Raw genomic sequence first — 16,311 nt, 5'->3', positions numbered from 1 at the left:
AGAGGCTGAATAGGCTGGGGCTGTTTTCCCTGGAGCATCAGAGGCTGAAGGGTGACATTTCACAGATTTATAAAATCTTAAGGGGAATTGATGGTGGGGGAGTCCAGAACTAGAAGGCATAGGTTTAAGGTGAGAGGGGAAAGATTTAAAAGGGACCTAAAGGGGCAACATTTTCACACACAGGGTGGTGCGTGTATGGAATGAGCTGCCAGAGGAAGTGGTGGTGGCTGGTACAATTAAATGTTGTAATTGTATCTGGATGGGTACATGAATAGTGCTGGCAAATGGGACTAGATTAATTTTGGATAGCTGGTCAGCATGAATGAGTTGATTGAAGGCTCTGTTTCTGTGCTCTACGTCACTATGACTCTGTCAATGATTGACTTTTAGATTTGACTGGGTGATAACCTAGCTAAATTAAATTAGGAGGAATACATTAGGATTGCCTTCCCTAGAAGGTTGAGGTGATTCAATCCAAGTCTTCAAGAGCATGTAGCTAGTTTCTCAGTCTTCAACATCTAAAATCAGTGAATGGCAGGTTTGAACATACTTGTCTCCCTACTGATTGATTGATTTTTTGATTTTTACCAGAATAGCCACAATAGGCTTGATCACTTAATCTTATTTTTCATTATTTTCTGTTATCAATATATCTAACTTTCTAGTGTCATTCTGGAGGACAAGAGCCTTCAGAAATTTGCATAGCCATTTCTAATTTACATCTCTCAGCCTAGTGGTTAGATTAGATTCCCTACAGTGTGGAAACAGGCCCTTCATCCACACCACCCCTCCGAACAGTAACCCACCCAGACCCATTTCCTTCTGACTAATGCACCTAGCATAATGGGCAATTTAGCACGGCTAATTCACCTGACCTGCGCATCTTTCGACTATGGGATGAAACCGGAGCACCCAGAGGAAACCCTCGCGGACACTGGGACATACTCCACACAGTTATCCAAGGCTGAAATCGAACCTGGGACCATGGTGCTGTGAGGCAGCAATGCTAATCACTGATCCACTGTGCTGCCCATTTCAATATTCAAATTGTTGTTGAAATCATCAAGGATACAAAGTTTTACTGGTTATTCTGGCTTTCTGAAGGCTTGTACTATAGTACATACATACACGTGGTTTAAAAATATAGTAGCGAAACGATTTATCTGCTCTTGAGCCAGTAAAAATGTTTGTGATGCACACATTTTATAGATGGAAGCATTATCAAACTTTCCTTTAGAGGGTGCTGTTGCTATAGATAGAAAAACAAGTGGTTTTCCTTCTGTATTATCACTTCTTGATTCTTCAACTAATTGGCCGTGTTTAATTTTGTAAGTAGTAGCATATTTAATTGTTTGATGACTAATATAGTATTTGAGTTGAGTATATCCTTTTCCTTAAATTTGTTTTCAGATAAATAATTCCTCCTGCCCATGCTTGAAGCCAATAAAATGACTATGTAGCAGCAAATGACTATGACTAATAGGTATTCAACTGTAATGAAGATGGCCAATATAAACATTTAATTTGCATCATAAGTTAGCATAAATATTATTTATCATATTTCAGAAGGCAAATCATTTTGCTTCTCATAGTTTCTCCATGCATTTTTTTTTTGTTTTCAGTTTTATTTCCTACAACAAAGGTTTATTGAAGTCCTAAATCCCATCCCATCACAGAATAAGTACCACAGAATAAATCGTGCTCACAAATGTAACTGGTGCAATGTTCTTTCTAAATTTGTACTAGTAAATATAATTGTTCCTGTCATTTGACACGCGCTTTGTTTGATCGCAAAATAGGTATTTCAAAGTTGTATTTAATCTTGGTAAAGGGAAAGATAATGCATTACACAAGTTTGAAAATTGTGTTAAATTAAAACTGAATGAAGTTTAGTTGGTTTAGGATTGTTTCGATTTTACAAAAAATGAATGGAGTATAAATGCAACAAAGTGAATTTATGCATAACATTGGGTCATAATTGCAGTATGATATGCATGTAATTCAAGGCACTAACAGGCCATCATACCAATGGAAAGGTACAGTGAATATGCAATAGAACTATTCACAGAATTGAGTATATGGAGTATATGAAGGAACTGAAAAACTGGCACAGTTTTAAACTAAACATAGATGAAAGAGGCAAATCTGTCTTTTGTGAAATATGAAAGATTTTAAGAAGATACATAGTGAAAGATTTTCTTTTTATGACTTGTGTATCAGGCCATAAACCAGGTATTATTACAAGGAAATTAAATGATTGTGCATGATTAGGAGATTTCAACAATTGCTAGATTACTGGACTGTTCATACAATATTTAGTGTGCACTGTCCACCTATATTAACATTCCTTTAAACAGTACCTTTCAAATGTGACCATTACCATCCAAAAGGACAAGGGCAGCAGATATATGGAACCGCCACCATCGTCCAGTTCCTCTTCAACCCACTCACCATCCAGATTTTGAAATATATCGTCCATTTCTTCAGTGTTACTGGGTCAAAATCCTGGGGCTTTCTGTAATGGTATTGTGGGTGTGTCAACTCCAAATGGATGCAGCAGTTCAAAAAGGCAGCTCACTGTTGCCATCTCAAGGCCAAAGTTAAAAATCTCAGCACCAGGTTATCGTCTAACAGGTTTATTTGGAAGTTGCCTTCTGGAGTTGATTAGATTCCCTACAGTGTGGAAACAGGCCCTTCGGCCCAAACAGTCCACACCTCTACTTCTCTATAAATGCAAAATATTATGAATGCTGGAAATCTTACACAAAGAATGCTGCTTAAACCCCAGGTCTGGATCATCTGTAGAGAGTGAACGTTCAATCTTGTATAGCTTCAGAATTGAAACGTGTTTGAAGTTTTTAATACTTTTGACAGAGGTAAGGGCCAGTGCAAAAGGCAAATCATTATTAATATTAGAGAAAGATGTAAAGTTGGCCTAAATTAAAGTACTAAAGGGAGCAAAGAAGTCCTCGATACTTAGAGCCAAGTGAAAAAGGACATGGCCATTGGGGGGACTGTGAAGAAGAGAACACAAGAAAAATGGAGAACAGGCATATTCCATCAATTTCAGAGGTTATCATTGTCAATATTGAGACCTCAAGTCTGAAAGTGCCTAAGTGGAAAATGACGGCATAATTCTTTATTAAAATGGCAAGTAACTGGAAGGCCAGGGTCATTCCTAGGGACAGTAGAGGTGATTGCAGAATACTTGCCCATTCACCACCCACCTTCTCACTGTCCAAGGCCCAAAACATACTTTCCAGGTGAAGCATTATTTTACTTGTATTTTCATCGATCTAGATTTCTGCATTCATTGGTCACAGTGCGGCCTCCTTTACATCGGAGGGTTCAAAAACAAACTAGATGACTGCTTTGTGGAATACCTCTGCTGTCTGTAGGAATAACCCTCACCTCCAAGTTACTTGCCATTTCAGTAAACCATCTTGCACTCATGCTAACACTTTCTATCCTGGGCCTGTTGTAATGTTCCAACAGAGCACAATGCAAGCTTGAGGAACAGCATTAAATTTTCCATTTAGACATTTTACAGCTTTGACGTCTCTATTGAACTGAATAACTTCAGAAACTGCACATGCGCGCACACACCCTTATTTATGTCTTGTTTACTTGGTTCTTGATAGAGAGGAACTATTCCCTTCCTTTCACATCTTAATTTACACCCATTTTGATGTCTCTTTTATTTTTTCTCTTTCTCCACAGTTAACAGCCCTTCTTGTCATTTCGCTGGGCCGCTGCCTCTAAATTATATTAGAAAATCATTTTCCAACACAGTTTTATAGAGCCCTACAGCAATGAAAACAGAACCTTCAGTCCAATTCATCAATGCTGACCACGTTTCCCAAACTAAAACTTTTAGTTCTGAAGAGTCATACCAATCTCAAAACGTTATTTCTCTCTTCATAGCTGCTGTCAGACCCTGGTGAGTTTGTCCAGCATTGTTTGTTTTTCTACATCTTGTTTTTTCCGCCTAAAAGGCACTCCATCAAATCTACCTCTTTCACCAAGCTTTGGTCATCTGACCTAATATTTCCTTCTGTGGCTTGTTGTTAGGGACAATTTAGGTGAGACATGAGTTGATCTACAAATCCACATGATTTTTCTAGCTGTGATTAGGATAAGGTAGAGGGTTTTAGTTACTTTCATAAGCAGTAATCATGCAAATCATTTAAGATTTTTTTCATTTACTCTAATGAAAGCAGCCAGGTTAAAAAATGAGTTCAACTACGCAAGTGCTGAGGAATATACTGCATTTCTACAGAAACTGTGGCCAATCCAGTATTAGTCCTGAGGCCATATTTGAAATAGACTGTGAGGATGACCGAAAGACACTCAATGGGATTTAATCAAGGACGGGAATAAAGTACAGGCTTCAGACAGGAGACGGTGATCCCTGGGAAGATGCGATGTGGTGAGAACGGAGGTAACCTATATCTCACCACTTCTGGAATGTGTGAAAAACAACGTGTTTGTCTAAAACAGGCTATTTCAGAATTTGAGCATATGTACACTCTGCGTGATTTCGGATGTACAAATATCCGATGAATCCTCATTTGAGGTAGAGTACTACCTCAATCTTTTCTGGGGTGGATTTTCCCAACGTTGGCTCAATAAACTATTATTGTCACCTGTTCCGAGGCTCCTGAGATTATTTCATAAAATTAATCTACCATAGCAGTGTCATTCTTTTATTTTATAGAGTTCATTTAAAGTGCCTAGGGAGCCTTTATTATGTTAAAGATGCCATGACAATATAAATTGTTGAGGGAGTGAAATTAAGGCATATGCAAGTTATCTTAATTCTTACCCTGCTCATTTAGATAAAGCATTTAATGGAATTATCCATCATCTTACTGAATACTTTCTAATTCTATTTCAGGCTATTGAGAGAGGAATTTACTTTGAGCTAGCATATTCCCCTTCTATTAAAGATTCCACAATGAGAAGATATACCATTTCAAATGCACTTAGTCTGATGCAGATATGTAAAGGAAAGGTGAGCACAATAGTTATCTTGTTCTCTCAAAAAAAATCTTTAATCAAGATTATGGATGAGGTTAAAGAAATATTCTAATTGTTATTGAACTATTAATTGTGTACAGTTTTAATTGGGTTTTTTAAAGTATTTGCTGTAAAACAGTATCATGAACAATGACAAAGCAAAAGTAATGATTTATTTTAGTGGGATTTTGGGACCACAAGCTATTCCCATTTGTTTGAGAACATCTTCCACAAGTAGTAATCTTCTGCAGTACCAAGGAAATGTGGTGTTTAATAACTTTGAACTTGTTTTAAGATATCATACTTGGAATGTTTGCTGCAAAAACAGGCAGCTCAAACTTCTTTTTTAAGCATCTGGAAGGAAATAGAAGCATAACTTGGGTTGTTGTACGTTCTAGTGCCAATTTCTAATAGGGTCCCTGGCAGATAGTTGAATTCTGGCTATGGACAAGATTTTTGTCTAAAGCTGGCTCTTGCTCATGTTGTTATGTTGCATTCCAATTGTAACATCTACCTGATCACTTCCTTTTCTGTGTTTGTTCATTCATGGCACGTGGGCATTGCTGAATAGGCTTTGTGCACTGCTAAGTTTATTATGCTACCCTCAAATTGTGAAGGTGGCATATTGTTATGTGTATACCCTTCTGATTGTCATGATCCCAATTCTTTTCTCTGACTCAATTGATGAAATCAATTTTTAGCTTTTTCCCTTTTTTATCTAGCTATATACTAGTTTTAACATACCAAGATACCTGCTTAACATAACTACAATTACTATTCCAGGTTTTAAAAAATGGTCTGGACTTTGAAGTTGTAATGGCAGAAACTGATGATGTTCACCATCATTATCCTTTGAAACTGACAACAACTTTTGGCATCTCCCCAAAGTGTAACTGGACTATTAATGGCTATCTAAGTAATCATAACTGCCAAAACACATCTCTGATCCTGAAGAAGTCATTTTACTTTTGCAGAATTTTCATAACTTAGAAATGTTTGTTTATATTTTTTTGTTTCTAATGTTCATGCCCCGATCTTTGTTTTGGCTGTAAAATTTTAAATAATGACTGATTCTCAATACATTTTACCTCCTGGTTTGTTTCTGAGAATTATTTAATGTGAGTAACTACTTATCCTTTTTGATCACATTGCTGTTAAGCACCTGGAAATCAGTTTGTCCTGGCAATTTAAATTAATGTCAGCAGATGGGGAGAAAATCTACACCAGAAGTCATTAAATCTTCGATTATCTTTCTTTTTGAGGTCATTGGTGAGCGCTAGCACTTTGTTGCTGGCAGAAAAATCTGGGTCATTGTTCATGACTATGGGTAACACAAGCAATTTTCTAAAGTAGTTTGAATTACTTTCTTATAAAATCTTGTCATTCATTTACTAACCAAATAGAGTTCCTGTTTGTTTTAGTGGCAGTGTTGATAAAATATAGGACTTGTTCTGTGTAAAATTCTGGAGCCATACGTTTCAACTTACATGTTCATATCTTGTTTTTTCAGAACATCATTATGTCAAGTGCAGCAGAAAGGGTAAGGTTGATTTTTCTTTTCAATGTGTGTCTTCAATCGGATATTTTATTTACAACTTTGCTTCTATTATCTCTGTCTCATACGTGAGCAGTGATATTTTCTGCAGTAATTTTGTTAATCATAAGGTTCCCCCCACCTCTCCCCTCCCCCTGAAGCTATGTACTTAGATCAGCTAATTAAAATAAGTCTGCGTTCAAAGCACTATTTGTTTTTCTCTCAAAATAATTCAATATCAATAATTCTGAAACTCCTGCTTTTGCATAGTTTGTACTGTATGGTTAATAATTTTGAACACTTGATATATATACTCGAACAACACCATAGCAAAGACAACTGTAAATTTCTGATAGACTATCTGTTTGCTGAAATACAGTAATTTAGGAATTTCATCTGATATTGGATTGTATTTCAGTCATATGTGCAACTTCGTATTGTAAATATAGCCATTAATATGTTTGTATGATGAAATTAGTATGGACTTCTTGACACTTTTTAATTTTGGTGCAAGAGCATTTACAATTGAGTTAACTTGGACCATAATTTCAGTTTAATATTTGAATATTAAATGACATCATTGCACTCTTCACACCCCTCACTGCATTGCATTGAACTGAATTGAATTAGCTTTATCGTCACGTAATCACGTGAGTACAGTGAAAAGTTTACAAGTTGCCACTTGTGGCACCACTTTAAGTACAAAGGCACCACAATCCTGATGAAGGGCTTATGCCCGAAACTTCAACACCACTGCTCCTCGGATGCTGCCTGAACTGCTGTGCTATTCAGCATCTGCAGTCCTCACTTTCTCCACAAAGGTACCCAGGGACAGATTCTTAAGTACAAATTGGGAGGGGAAGAAAGTTTAGGAAAATAAAGAAATAAAAAGTTTAGAATAACACGATGATGTAACAAAGAAAAAAAAGTTTAAAAAGAATTTAAGACAAAGTCCACTTCATCCATTTCATGGTTCTGGACTTGGACCCAACCCGCCTGTTGGAAACCTGGATCGGACCCACCGTGATGCCGGGAGAAAACATTGCATAAGGTCATAGACTCACTGAAGCCACCACAAGGAGACCAAGACCGATGCCAACAAAAACAGCTGCTGAAGGAGTGCCAGGCTGCTGCTGAAGCTGACTACAGGAATCCCAGGCCAGGCCAGACCAACCATACCACTGCAAAGTCTCTGCAGAAGCCTGAGGAAACCTGGGCCTTTAGAATCCCAGGCTCAGACCTACCTAGCCTTCAGCCACCATTAAAGCAACCTAGTTGAAGGACGCAGTCATGAGGAGCAGCTGAATCTAATCACTTTTTCCTCTGCTTCAGCAGCCTTCTTCTCCCTTGCCCAAAGCCACCAGAAGAAGGTAGGATGAACTTAATGTTGGGAAAAACTAATTTTAAAAACAGCAGGGAGAAGATGAGGATGCTGTAAGTCTGGTGATAAGCAGACGGTCCAGGAGCCCACATACTTTAGTGGTGAAATTAGACCTTGTTGTAGTCTTCTAATATAGGTTTTGGAAAAGGATTACTTACAATAAAACATTTTATTGCTTTGGATTTCTCTCTTAATTTACAAACTTAGAACACAGCATTAGTAAATCAAAATAAATTGATTTCACTATCATTGAATTTGCAGCAAAGTGATTTTAAAACATTCAATGACTCTCCGAATTGTTTGTGTTCATAACCAGCCATTGGAAGTAACAGAAACAAAAAGACAAATTGTTGGAAAAACTGAGCAGGTATGGCCAGCATCTAGGGAGATAAAGCAGAGTAACATTTCAGGTCCAGTGACCCTCCTTCAGAGGTCACTGGACCCAAAATATTAACACTAACCAAAACATGAAATTAAATTTTGTATTTTTAAGATGGAGCCATAGAATGGTGACATGTACACTTTTCACTGTACTCCTGTACTTGTGACAAAACCTAAATCTAATCTAAATTATGACTCCAACCTTCAACTGTCTTTTTAACAATCGACAGGTTTCTAACCAAACATTCTGTTCTGGATGGCTCTCAAGTTAAACTTTTAACCCAAGGGGAGCCATACTTTTCCTGACTGTCATACATTAAATTGTTTGTAATAGTAACCAATACCCCATATGCTACCTTAAATGTAAACAGTAAAAATATTGTTAACAAATGTAAATCTCACCCCTTTAACGATAGGCTGGATATCCAAATTGTCTGGTTTCATTGTAATTCTACAAACCACTCCGTTATAGGATTAAGTGCTGAAAAGAGGTTTTCTGCCACTGTCAGGGCAAATAAAGATGGACAATAAATGTAGTCTTGCTAATGTTTCCCAAATCCAGACAATCAATAAGACAATATGTGGCCAACTCTTGGAAAGCTACCCAGGATAGATATTATTGTGAAGTGTGCAAAATGTTTAGTGTGCCAAAATTTGGATTTTTTTTTATTTTTCAAAAATCTGGTTATTGATGGGGTCTTTCCCTTTTTCACAGTCTTTGGAACTGAGAGGCCCTTATGATATTGCTAACCTGTATCCTTAGCAAACATCTTTTGATGTAATAAATATTTATGCCCTCTGTGCACCAAGTCTATTCTTAATACTTTTATTTGCGCTTAATTTTCTAACACAACAATAGTGGCTTTTTGTAGCAGTATTTTTGCACTAATAATGTTTACAAGTATTTGAGACTGGGAAGTATGAAGAAAATATCTTGAATGAAGATTCTTTATCAGGTCAGATATATTTTAGTCAAAACGTTTTTGATGAATGATTGATTTGTATGGCACTTTTCACTTTGGATGTCCCATAACTCTTCGGGCTGAACTTTTGAGCATTGAACTTATTTACTTTCATAGATGTATGAGTCTCCTGCAACAGCAGCAAGTTGAATAAACTATTATTTACCCTACTTCATACAGGTATGGATTTAGAAAGAAATATTTGCCATAATACTGTAAGACCTTTTTCTCCAATAATTAGTGACCCAAATAGATAGAATTTTAATTTGGCTATTCATCCAAAAGACCAACTCCTATCAATGCAGAATTTCATCAATACTATTCTAAAATGTAGCCTAACTTCGGGACAGAAGCCTAGTATTGGGGTTAAACCATAGCCTCCTTGGCCACAAGTATGACTGCTACCAGCTGGATGAAATGGCAAATTATATATCCATGAAAGTAAAGTAAAATTTTAATAAATAATGTAATTGCCCCCACTTAGAATTAAATTTCACACTTCCATTATTATAGTATGGTCCTTGACAACACCATTCTAACACTAACGATATTCCATGCTTCAATGATCTAATCTTAATCCTGAGTCCAAATGAGGTCTTGTTTTGAAAGCTTCATAATAAGTGTTTGTGCTTTGTATTATTTCCATGGACTAAAAATCTAGAGGAAAACAGTTGGTGAAATAATTTTGGTTGTCCTCAATAAGATCATACTGATCATTTTATAAGGTGGTAGTAATATAATGCATATGTTCTCTCTACATTTAAAACCTGGAAGGATATTGTTATGACAATAGAGACATTAATGAGTACTAACTTGCAAGTATAATTTACATTAAATAGACTTTGATAATGATAAAAATAATGTGGTAATAAGAAAACATTTTTGCTCTTCTATAAAGTTATTATCCTTGACTAAGATATTGCAAGTGGGTTGCTTTTTGGCTTGTCTGAAGGAGATGCCAAAGCAGCTGTGTCCACCAACTGTAGAGCAGCTCTTTTGCATGGAGGTAAGTAATGTATCGAAAAGTCATTTAATATTGTCATTATATTTTACAAAATTAATGGGTTTTTTCTAATTATGTTTACTAATTATGGGACTACAAAGCTTTTATAGTGTGTGTTCTGGTTAATTGGGTCATCAGAACTTTAGAACAAATGATGTCTATAGTGCATTTTGTTATAGAGGACAGTCATGTAAGAAAATGGATTTACAAGTCATCATATGCTGAATTAAGAGTCTGACATAATATTTAATAAAGCAATACAGTACCTTGCACTAGTTTGTTGTGAAAACTTGGACTTCAGTCTAATAACCTTTCCCCAGATTTTGTGGTCTGACAAAATAAGTCCATCTTGAGTGATAATTGTAGACTAAAAATGGATGAAAACCTAGCATTTACATGATATGATTAGAAAACCGCACAATTTTCTACAAGATAATGGGTTTTTTAAATTGTTTTCTGTAATACTATAATTAAAGGAGTGGATACTGTAGTGAAGAATTGGGTGAAGAGTCTCTTTTTAGTGTTCCTATACTCATTGTATGAATGAATTCACTTTCAACTAAACTTGAATCATGTTTTCAATACAGAAACTAGAAAGACTGCATTAGGTGTGATCTATACAGTGAGGAAAGCTCCAGCAGTTGAAGAGAAGGATGAAGAAAGACCTCTTTCCAAACGAGCCAAGACCAAAAGTGACTGACAATGAGAAAATATCATTGTCAAATTTATAATTTGATTTTTAAGTTTGCAAGCATGTACATTTTTTTTGTAATTGTTGAAATTGGGCTGTGTTCTTTAAATTGTACTCTTGTAATTACTATTTCATATTTTATTCCATCAGCAATAATTTTTGAATGCACAAAATTAAGAGTTTGTGATAATTAAGGTCTGTGGCACATTTTGTTCCAACACAGATGTTTAAAATTACTTAATCAAATGTTTCACATTGAGAAATCATTATCAAAGATGCTAGTTCAGATAGTGAGTATCATTAATAAATATTACAACTGACATAGTTCTTATCCATCATCCTAGATTTTATTAAAATTCTTTTAGGACTCAATAAGACTTAACAATTTTCATTTATGTCTAGTAATGCATAACAAATATTGTCTGAGAAAACAGACAATATATTTATCTGAATCTTATTTATTATACAATCTTAATGAACTGTTTCTCTCCAAATGTTAGTCTTAACCTATGGGTCCTGCGTTGTAACCCCGCCCTAGGTCCCAGGGAGCTGAGCTAGTCTAAAAGATAATGTTTTCTGTATTTGCATATTTTTTCCATTGAAGATGTTAGTTATGATACAATTAAGCCAATATTTGTCCATGCCGTAGAAGTTTATGAATATATGGAGTGTGAAGGAGATTACCTCTCCAACAAAAACAGGATAATTAATCTGAAAGGATGAGAAACCCAGTGGTGGAGGCTCCTTGTGCAGGTACTTTGATCCAGGAGATAATTGTAAAGGCATGCAAGTTCTCACCTGTGTCAAGCTACCTGTTTTTCGAATGCTTATGTGAGATGGTAAATCAAGGAAAGGTGGAAAATGAGTCCAAATCAAATAAAGAACATTGGGTTTTATGGTGCACATACGTAATTGATAAAATAGCAATGAGGGTTAGTAAAACTAATGTTAACAAAAAAAAATGTGGGTATACTTTTTGGATGATAGAGAATTAAATGTTAAACCTGTAAGATCTTTGGTTTGTATTTGAAGTACTGAATGTTTGGATCTCATACTATAAAGAGGATATATATAGACACTGGAGAACATACAAAGATTTACTGCAGTGATACCAGAATTGAGAGGCTATTGCAGTAACGAAAGATTGAACATGCTGGGACTGCTTAACTTATATACATTATCATGTTCACAACACACTTTCTTACCTAACTTTGCTTCATCCATAAATTTGACCACGAAGTCTTCAATTCCTTCGTCTAATTTCTTCATATAAATAACAAACAATTGAGGGCCTAGTGTAGCACTCCGTGAAATCCCACTTGTTACATCCTGCCAATCTTAAAGGCCCAGTTATGCAAATAGTTTCTCATATTTGTCAGTATGTCTCTCCCTATACCACAAGTGCCTACTTGTGCCATGACCTTTTATGGGTAAGCTCATTAAATGTCTTTAGACAATCAACAAGCTCCATTTTTATCTGCAATACATGTTACTCCTTCAAAGAATTCCAATAAAGTGGTTAAATAGGCTTTCCCTTTCTCAAAACTATGCTGACTCTTCCTGATTACTTTGTATGGTTCCATAGTGTCTACTTATAACCTCCGTAATGATTGATATAAACAGCTTCCTCACAATAGTTGTCAAGCTGTCTGGCCTATAGCTTCCTGTTTTTGATATCCATCTCTTATTGCTATTTTCCAGTATAATAAAATCTTGCAGAATCGGAGATTTTAGAAAATTAACACTAATACATCTTTTACCTCAATAGCCACCCTTTTTTCTTCAAGACTTCAGGATGCTGTCCATCAAGACCTGGAGACTTATCAACCTGAAGTTAATCAGCTTTTGTTAGTACTGTTTCCACGGTGGTTATAATTTCATCAAGTTTCTCTCTTCCATCAACCTCTTGATTAATAGGTATTACTGGATATTCAATAGTGAAGACAAGCAAAATATCTATTCATTGTACCTGCACTTTTTTTACTGATAACTCCCAATTCTCAACCACTGGAGGGCTATGTCTAATTACTTTTCCATTTGTTGAAAGAATTGAATTGAAATTCTTGCCAACTACCTTCACATTTCTTCTCCATGCTCTAATTTATACGTCCTGATAAACTTTTAGACATCCTCTACTATTCTTCATATTCTGACCAGTCATCTGACCTGCCTCTCTCCTTTTGTACATTTGCTTTTTTCCCCCCTTAAGTTTGTTGTTCTTTAATTAACCACACCTGATGTGTTCACCCCTTTTGAATTTTCCTTTGATGTACAAATATACTTGAGCACCCTAAAGTATCATTTTAAATGCCTACCACTGTTTCTCTACTGATCTATCTGCCAGCTTAATATCACAGTTAACTTTGGTCACCTTAACTTTCATTCCCACATAGTTGCCCTTACACAATTTTGAAATCTAGCTTTAGACTCACTCCTATTCAAACTGCATTTAAAATTCAGTCATGCTACCTTGTCTTGAAGTTCGTTCATTACTCCTGCCACGTTACACAATACCAATTCTAGTATAGACTGTTCTCAGGTCAGTTCTAGAACATACTGCTCTAAGAACCTTTATTTGAAAGTATTTGGTTATCACATTAAGGCCATTAGAACTAAGCTGATGTTTTCAGTTGATATGTGAATTAAAATTACCCATAATAATTTGTTCTCCATTCAGATAAAGACATTTTAGCTTTTGTTTTGTTATCCTTGTAGTATGTAGTCTTGATTTCTGAGATGTTCTTCAGTATTTTTCCTCCTTACTGCCATTGTCTGATCTTTTTCCACATTGGTGTTTTGCTCTACCATCTCTTGATTTGTTATAAATACCCAACCTCACTCATCCCAAGTTTTGCTAGAAAACCAATCCCAGCATAGTTCAGATGTAGGCCATCCAATGGTACAATCCTACTTTCCCCAGTATAGGTGCCAGTGCCCTACTAACCGGAACCCACTTCTAGACCAATCTTTGAGTCATGCAGTCACTTCCCTAACCTTACTCATTCCTATGCTAATTTGTACATTACTCAAGCAGTAATCTGGAGATTGATGAGGTTCTACTTTTTCATTTAGAACCTAAAACTAACTTCATACTCACTGAGCAGAGCCTCTTGCCTGGTTTTACCTATGTCACTGATACCAACATGTTGTGGGAAGGAAAGAATCCAGTAGACCTGGTCCAAGTTGCTTTCCAGCTGAGACCAGATATTCTTAACACTTGCCAATGGGCCAACAGTACAGCCATCTGGATTTGCATTCTTTGCTGGCAGGAACAATGTCAGTCCCTCTCACTATAGCCTCCCCTACAACCATGACATTCCTTCTCATTTCCCCATAGTGAATTACTTCCTGTACAAAGGTGCAATGACCAGTTAGCTCATCTGTCCTGACCCTACTTTCATCCAAACAAGTTGTGAAACCATAAACTGCTGGAAAAGCTAAGGCTCCAATGTCCCATCCTCTGGGTCACTTTGCCTTTCTGTCTTTTACCTCTTCAGGAAGGTGTACGGCAAGTTCAGAAGTAAGAAGCAAAAGTGAAAGGCAGAAAAGACCATGACAAAAGACATATGGGTTTAGATCAGAGTGGTGCTGGAAAAGCACAGCAGGTCAGGCAGCATCTGAGGAGCAGGAAAATTGACCTAATGAAGGGCTTTTGCCTGAAACGTTGATTTTCCTGTTCCTCGGATGCTGCCTGACCTGCTGTGCTTTTCCAGCACTGCTCTGATCTAAACTCTGGTTTCCAGCATCTGCAGTCCTCACTTTTGCCTAAAAGATATATGGCGCTTTAGTGCAAATTAAAGCTAAGATGACTGACTAGGTTAAAAACGCAAGTCAAAAATGTTTTATGTCTTAATATGTGATGCATTCACAGTAAGGAAGATAAGTTAGCATAAATGGCTGCAACTTCGTAACTGTTTGTAATTACAGGGACATGGCAACAAGGTTAACAAGAATGAGAACTGCGCATTCAGCAGTATTCCTTATTTAGAAAGGACAGACAAAGTGAAAGAAGGTAGGCTAGTCTTGTTAGTAAAAGAGTAAAACCATGCAGTAGTGAGAAACAATGTTGACTTGGAAAATTTATGATGTGAAATCTGTATGAATGGAGATAAGGATCACTAAGAGGCAGGAAACACTGGTGGTTGTCGAATGGTCCCAAGCAGTTGTGGAGATGGGCTTAAATGAGAAATCAGATGCATGCAAAGTATAACTGTAATCATGAATTATTTTAACTTATAATTAACAATGTTATTGTGCAGATAGATTTTCTGGAGTGTGTCTGTGATAGTCTATTAGACTAATATGTTGAAGAATCAACCAAAGTACAGATTATTCTAGACTGGATAATGTGCAATATGAAATGACAAATCAACCATCTTGTGTGGAGTCTCATGGGGAAGGGTGACCATAATATGGTAGAATTCAAGAAGATGGGTAGTGAAGTAGTCAAATCTGAAATTGGAGTCCTGAATTTAATGAAGGATGGTAAAAGGTACAAATTGGCAAAGGATTACTAGTGGATAGGCAATGGTTTATATTCAAAGAACATGTGCATGAATTGCAACAATTACTCATTCCAGTATGGTCTATGTAAGAGGACAGTTGCAGTGCACATTTAGAAAGGCTGTGGTGTATTGGCTTTCGTTGCAAGAGGATTTGCGATCAGAAGTGGTGATGTCTTTACTGAGTTACACAGGGCCTTGGTGAGGCAACAGGAGTACTGTATTGTGTTTTTGTCTTTCTACCTAAGGATAAACTTTCCATAGCATGCAGCAGAGGTTCACTAGGCATTACCAGGGACTGGCAGGACTGTCCACTGAGGACAGATTGGTTCGACTGGGCCTGTATTGATTAGAGTCTTTAGAAGGATGAGAGGAGTTCCACTGGAAACATAAAATTCTACCAGAACTGGACAGACTAGATTTCAGGGAGAAGATTTTCCCTGATGGGGAACCTGGGCACACAGTATCAGTCCTAAATGTTCTACCCTAAGGTGAAACATTTCTTCACTAAAGGATGGTAAATCTGTGGCATTCACTACCACAGAAAGCTGTAGAGGCAAAGTCACTGATTATATTCAAGGGATAGATACGTTTTTAGATTTTAAGGCATCCAGGAGAGAAAGTGGGAATGTGGCAAGAAGGGCAAAAAGTACTGCACCACAAGACCCCTAAATTTTGGAACTCCGATCTAACTTTGCAAGTTAATTAATAATCTTAGACTAGATTTGCTACAGTGTGGAAACAGGCCATTTGGCCCAACCAGTCCATACTAACCCTCCAAGTCTGACCCATTTACCTCTGCCTAATGCACCTAACACTATGGGTAATTTAGCATGGC

At 36.7% G+C, this 16,311-nt stretch overlaps 1 protein-coding gene across 5 annotated transcripts in view; it reads left to right on the top strand.

Annotated features, from left to right (window-relative positions):
* The window catches only part of rpp30 (ribonuclease P/MRP 30 subunit), a 38,926-nt gene extending 25,249 nt beyond the window's left edge, over window positions 1-13,677 (top strand). For 3 of the 5 annotated variants that reach the window (XM_072557786.1, XM_072557785.1, XM_072557787.1), the window contains 5 exons: window positions 4,898-5,014; window positions 6,530-6,559; window positions 9,031-9,068; window positions 10,204-10,283; window positions 10,868-13,677. In XM_072557786.1, the coding sequence (XP_072413887.1) occupies window positions 4,898-5,014; window positions 6,530-6,559; window positions 9,031-9,068; window positions 10,204-10,283; window positions 10,868-10,980 (378 nt within the window). In that variant the 3' untranslated portion in view covers window positions 10,981-13,677. Of the gene's footprint in view, window positions 1-4,897; window positions 5,015-6,529; window positions 6,560-9,030; window positions 9,069-10,175; window positions 10,284-10,867 lie in introns of all 5 variants that reach the window. The other 2 variants (XM_072557790.1, XM_072557789.1) reach the window with 2 other exon arrangements.
* Window positions 13,678-16,311: the final 2,634 nt, after the last annotated feature.

Source organism: Chiloscyllium punctatum, chromosome 38 (genome assembly GCF_047496795.1).
Source record: "Chiloscyllium punctatum isolate Juve2018m chromosome 38, sChiPun1.3, whole genome shotgun sequence".
Classification (NCBI taxonomy): Eukaryota; Metazoa; Chordata; class Chondrichthyes; order Orectolobiformes; family Hemiscylliidae; genus Chiloscyllium; species Chiloscyllium punctatum.
Note: the sequence above shows the minus strand (reverse complement) of the source record. Positions and strands in the feature narration are given on the sequence as shown.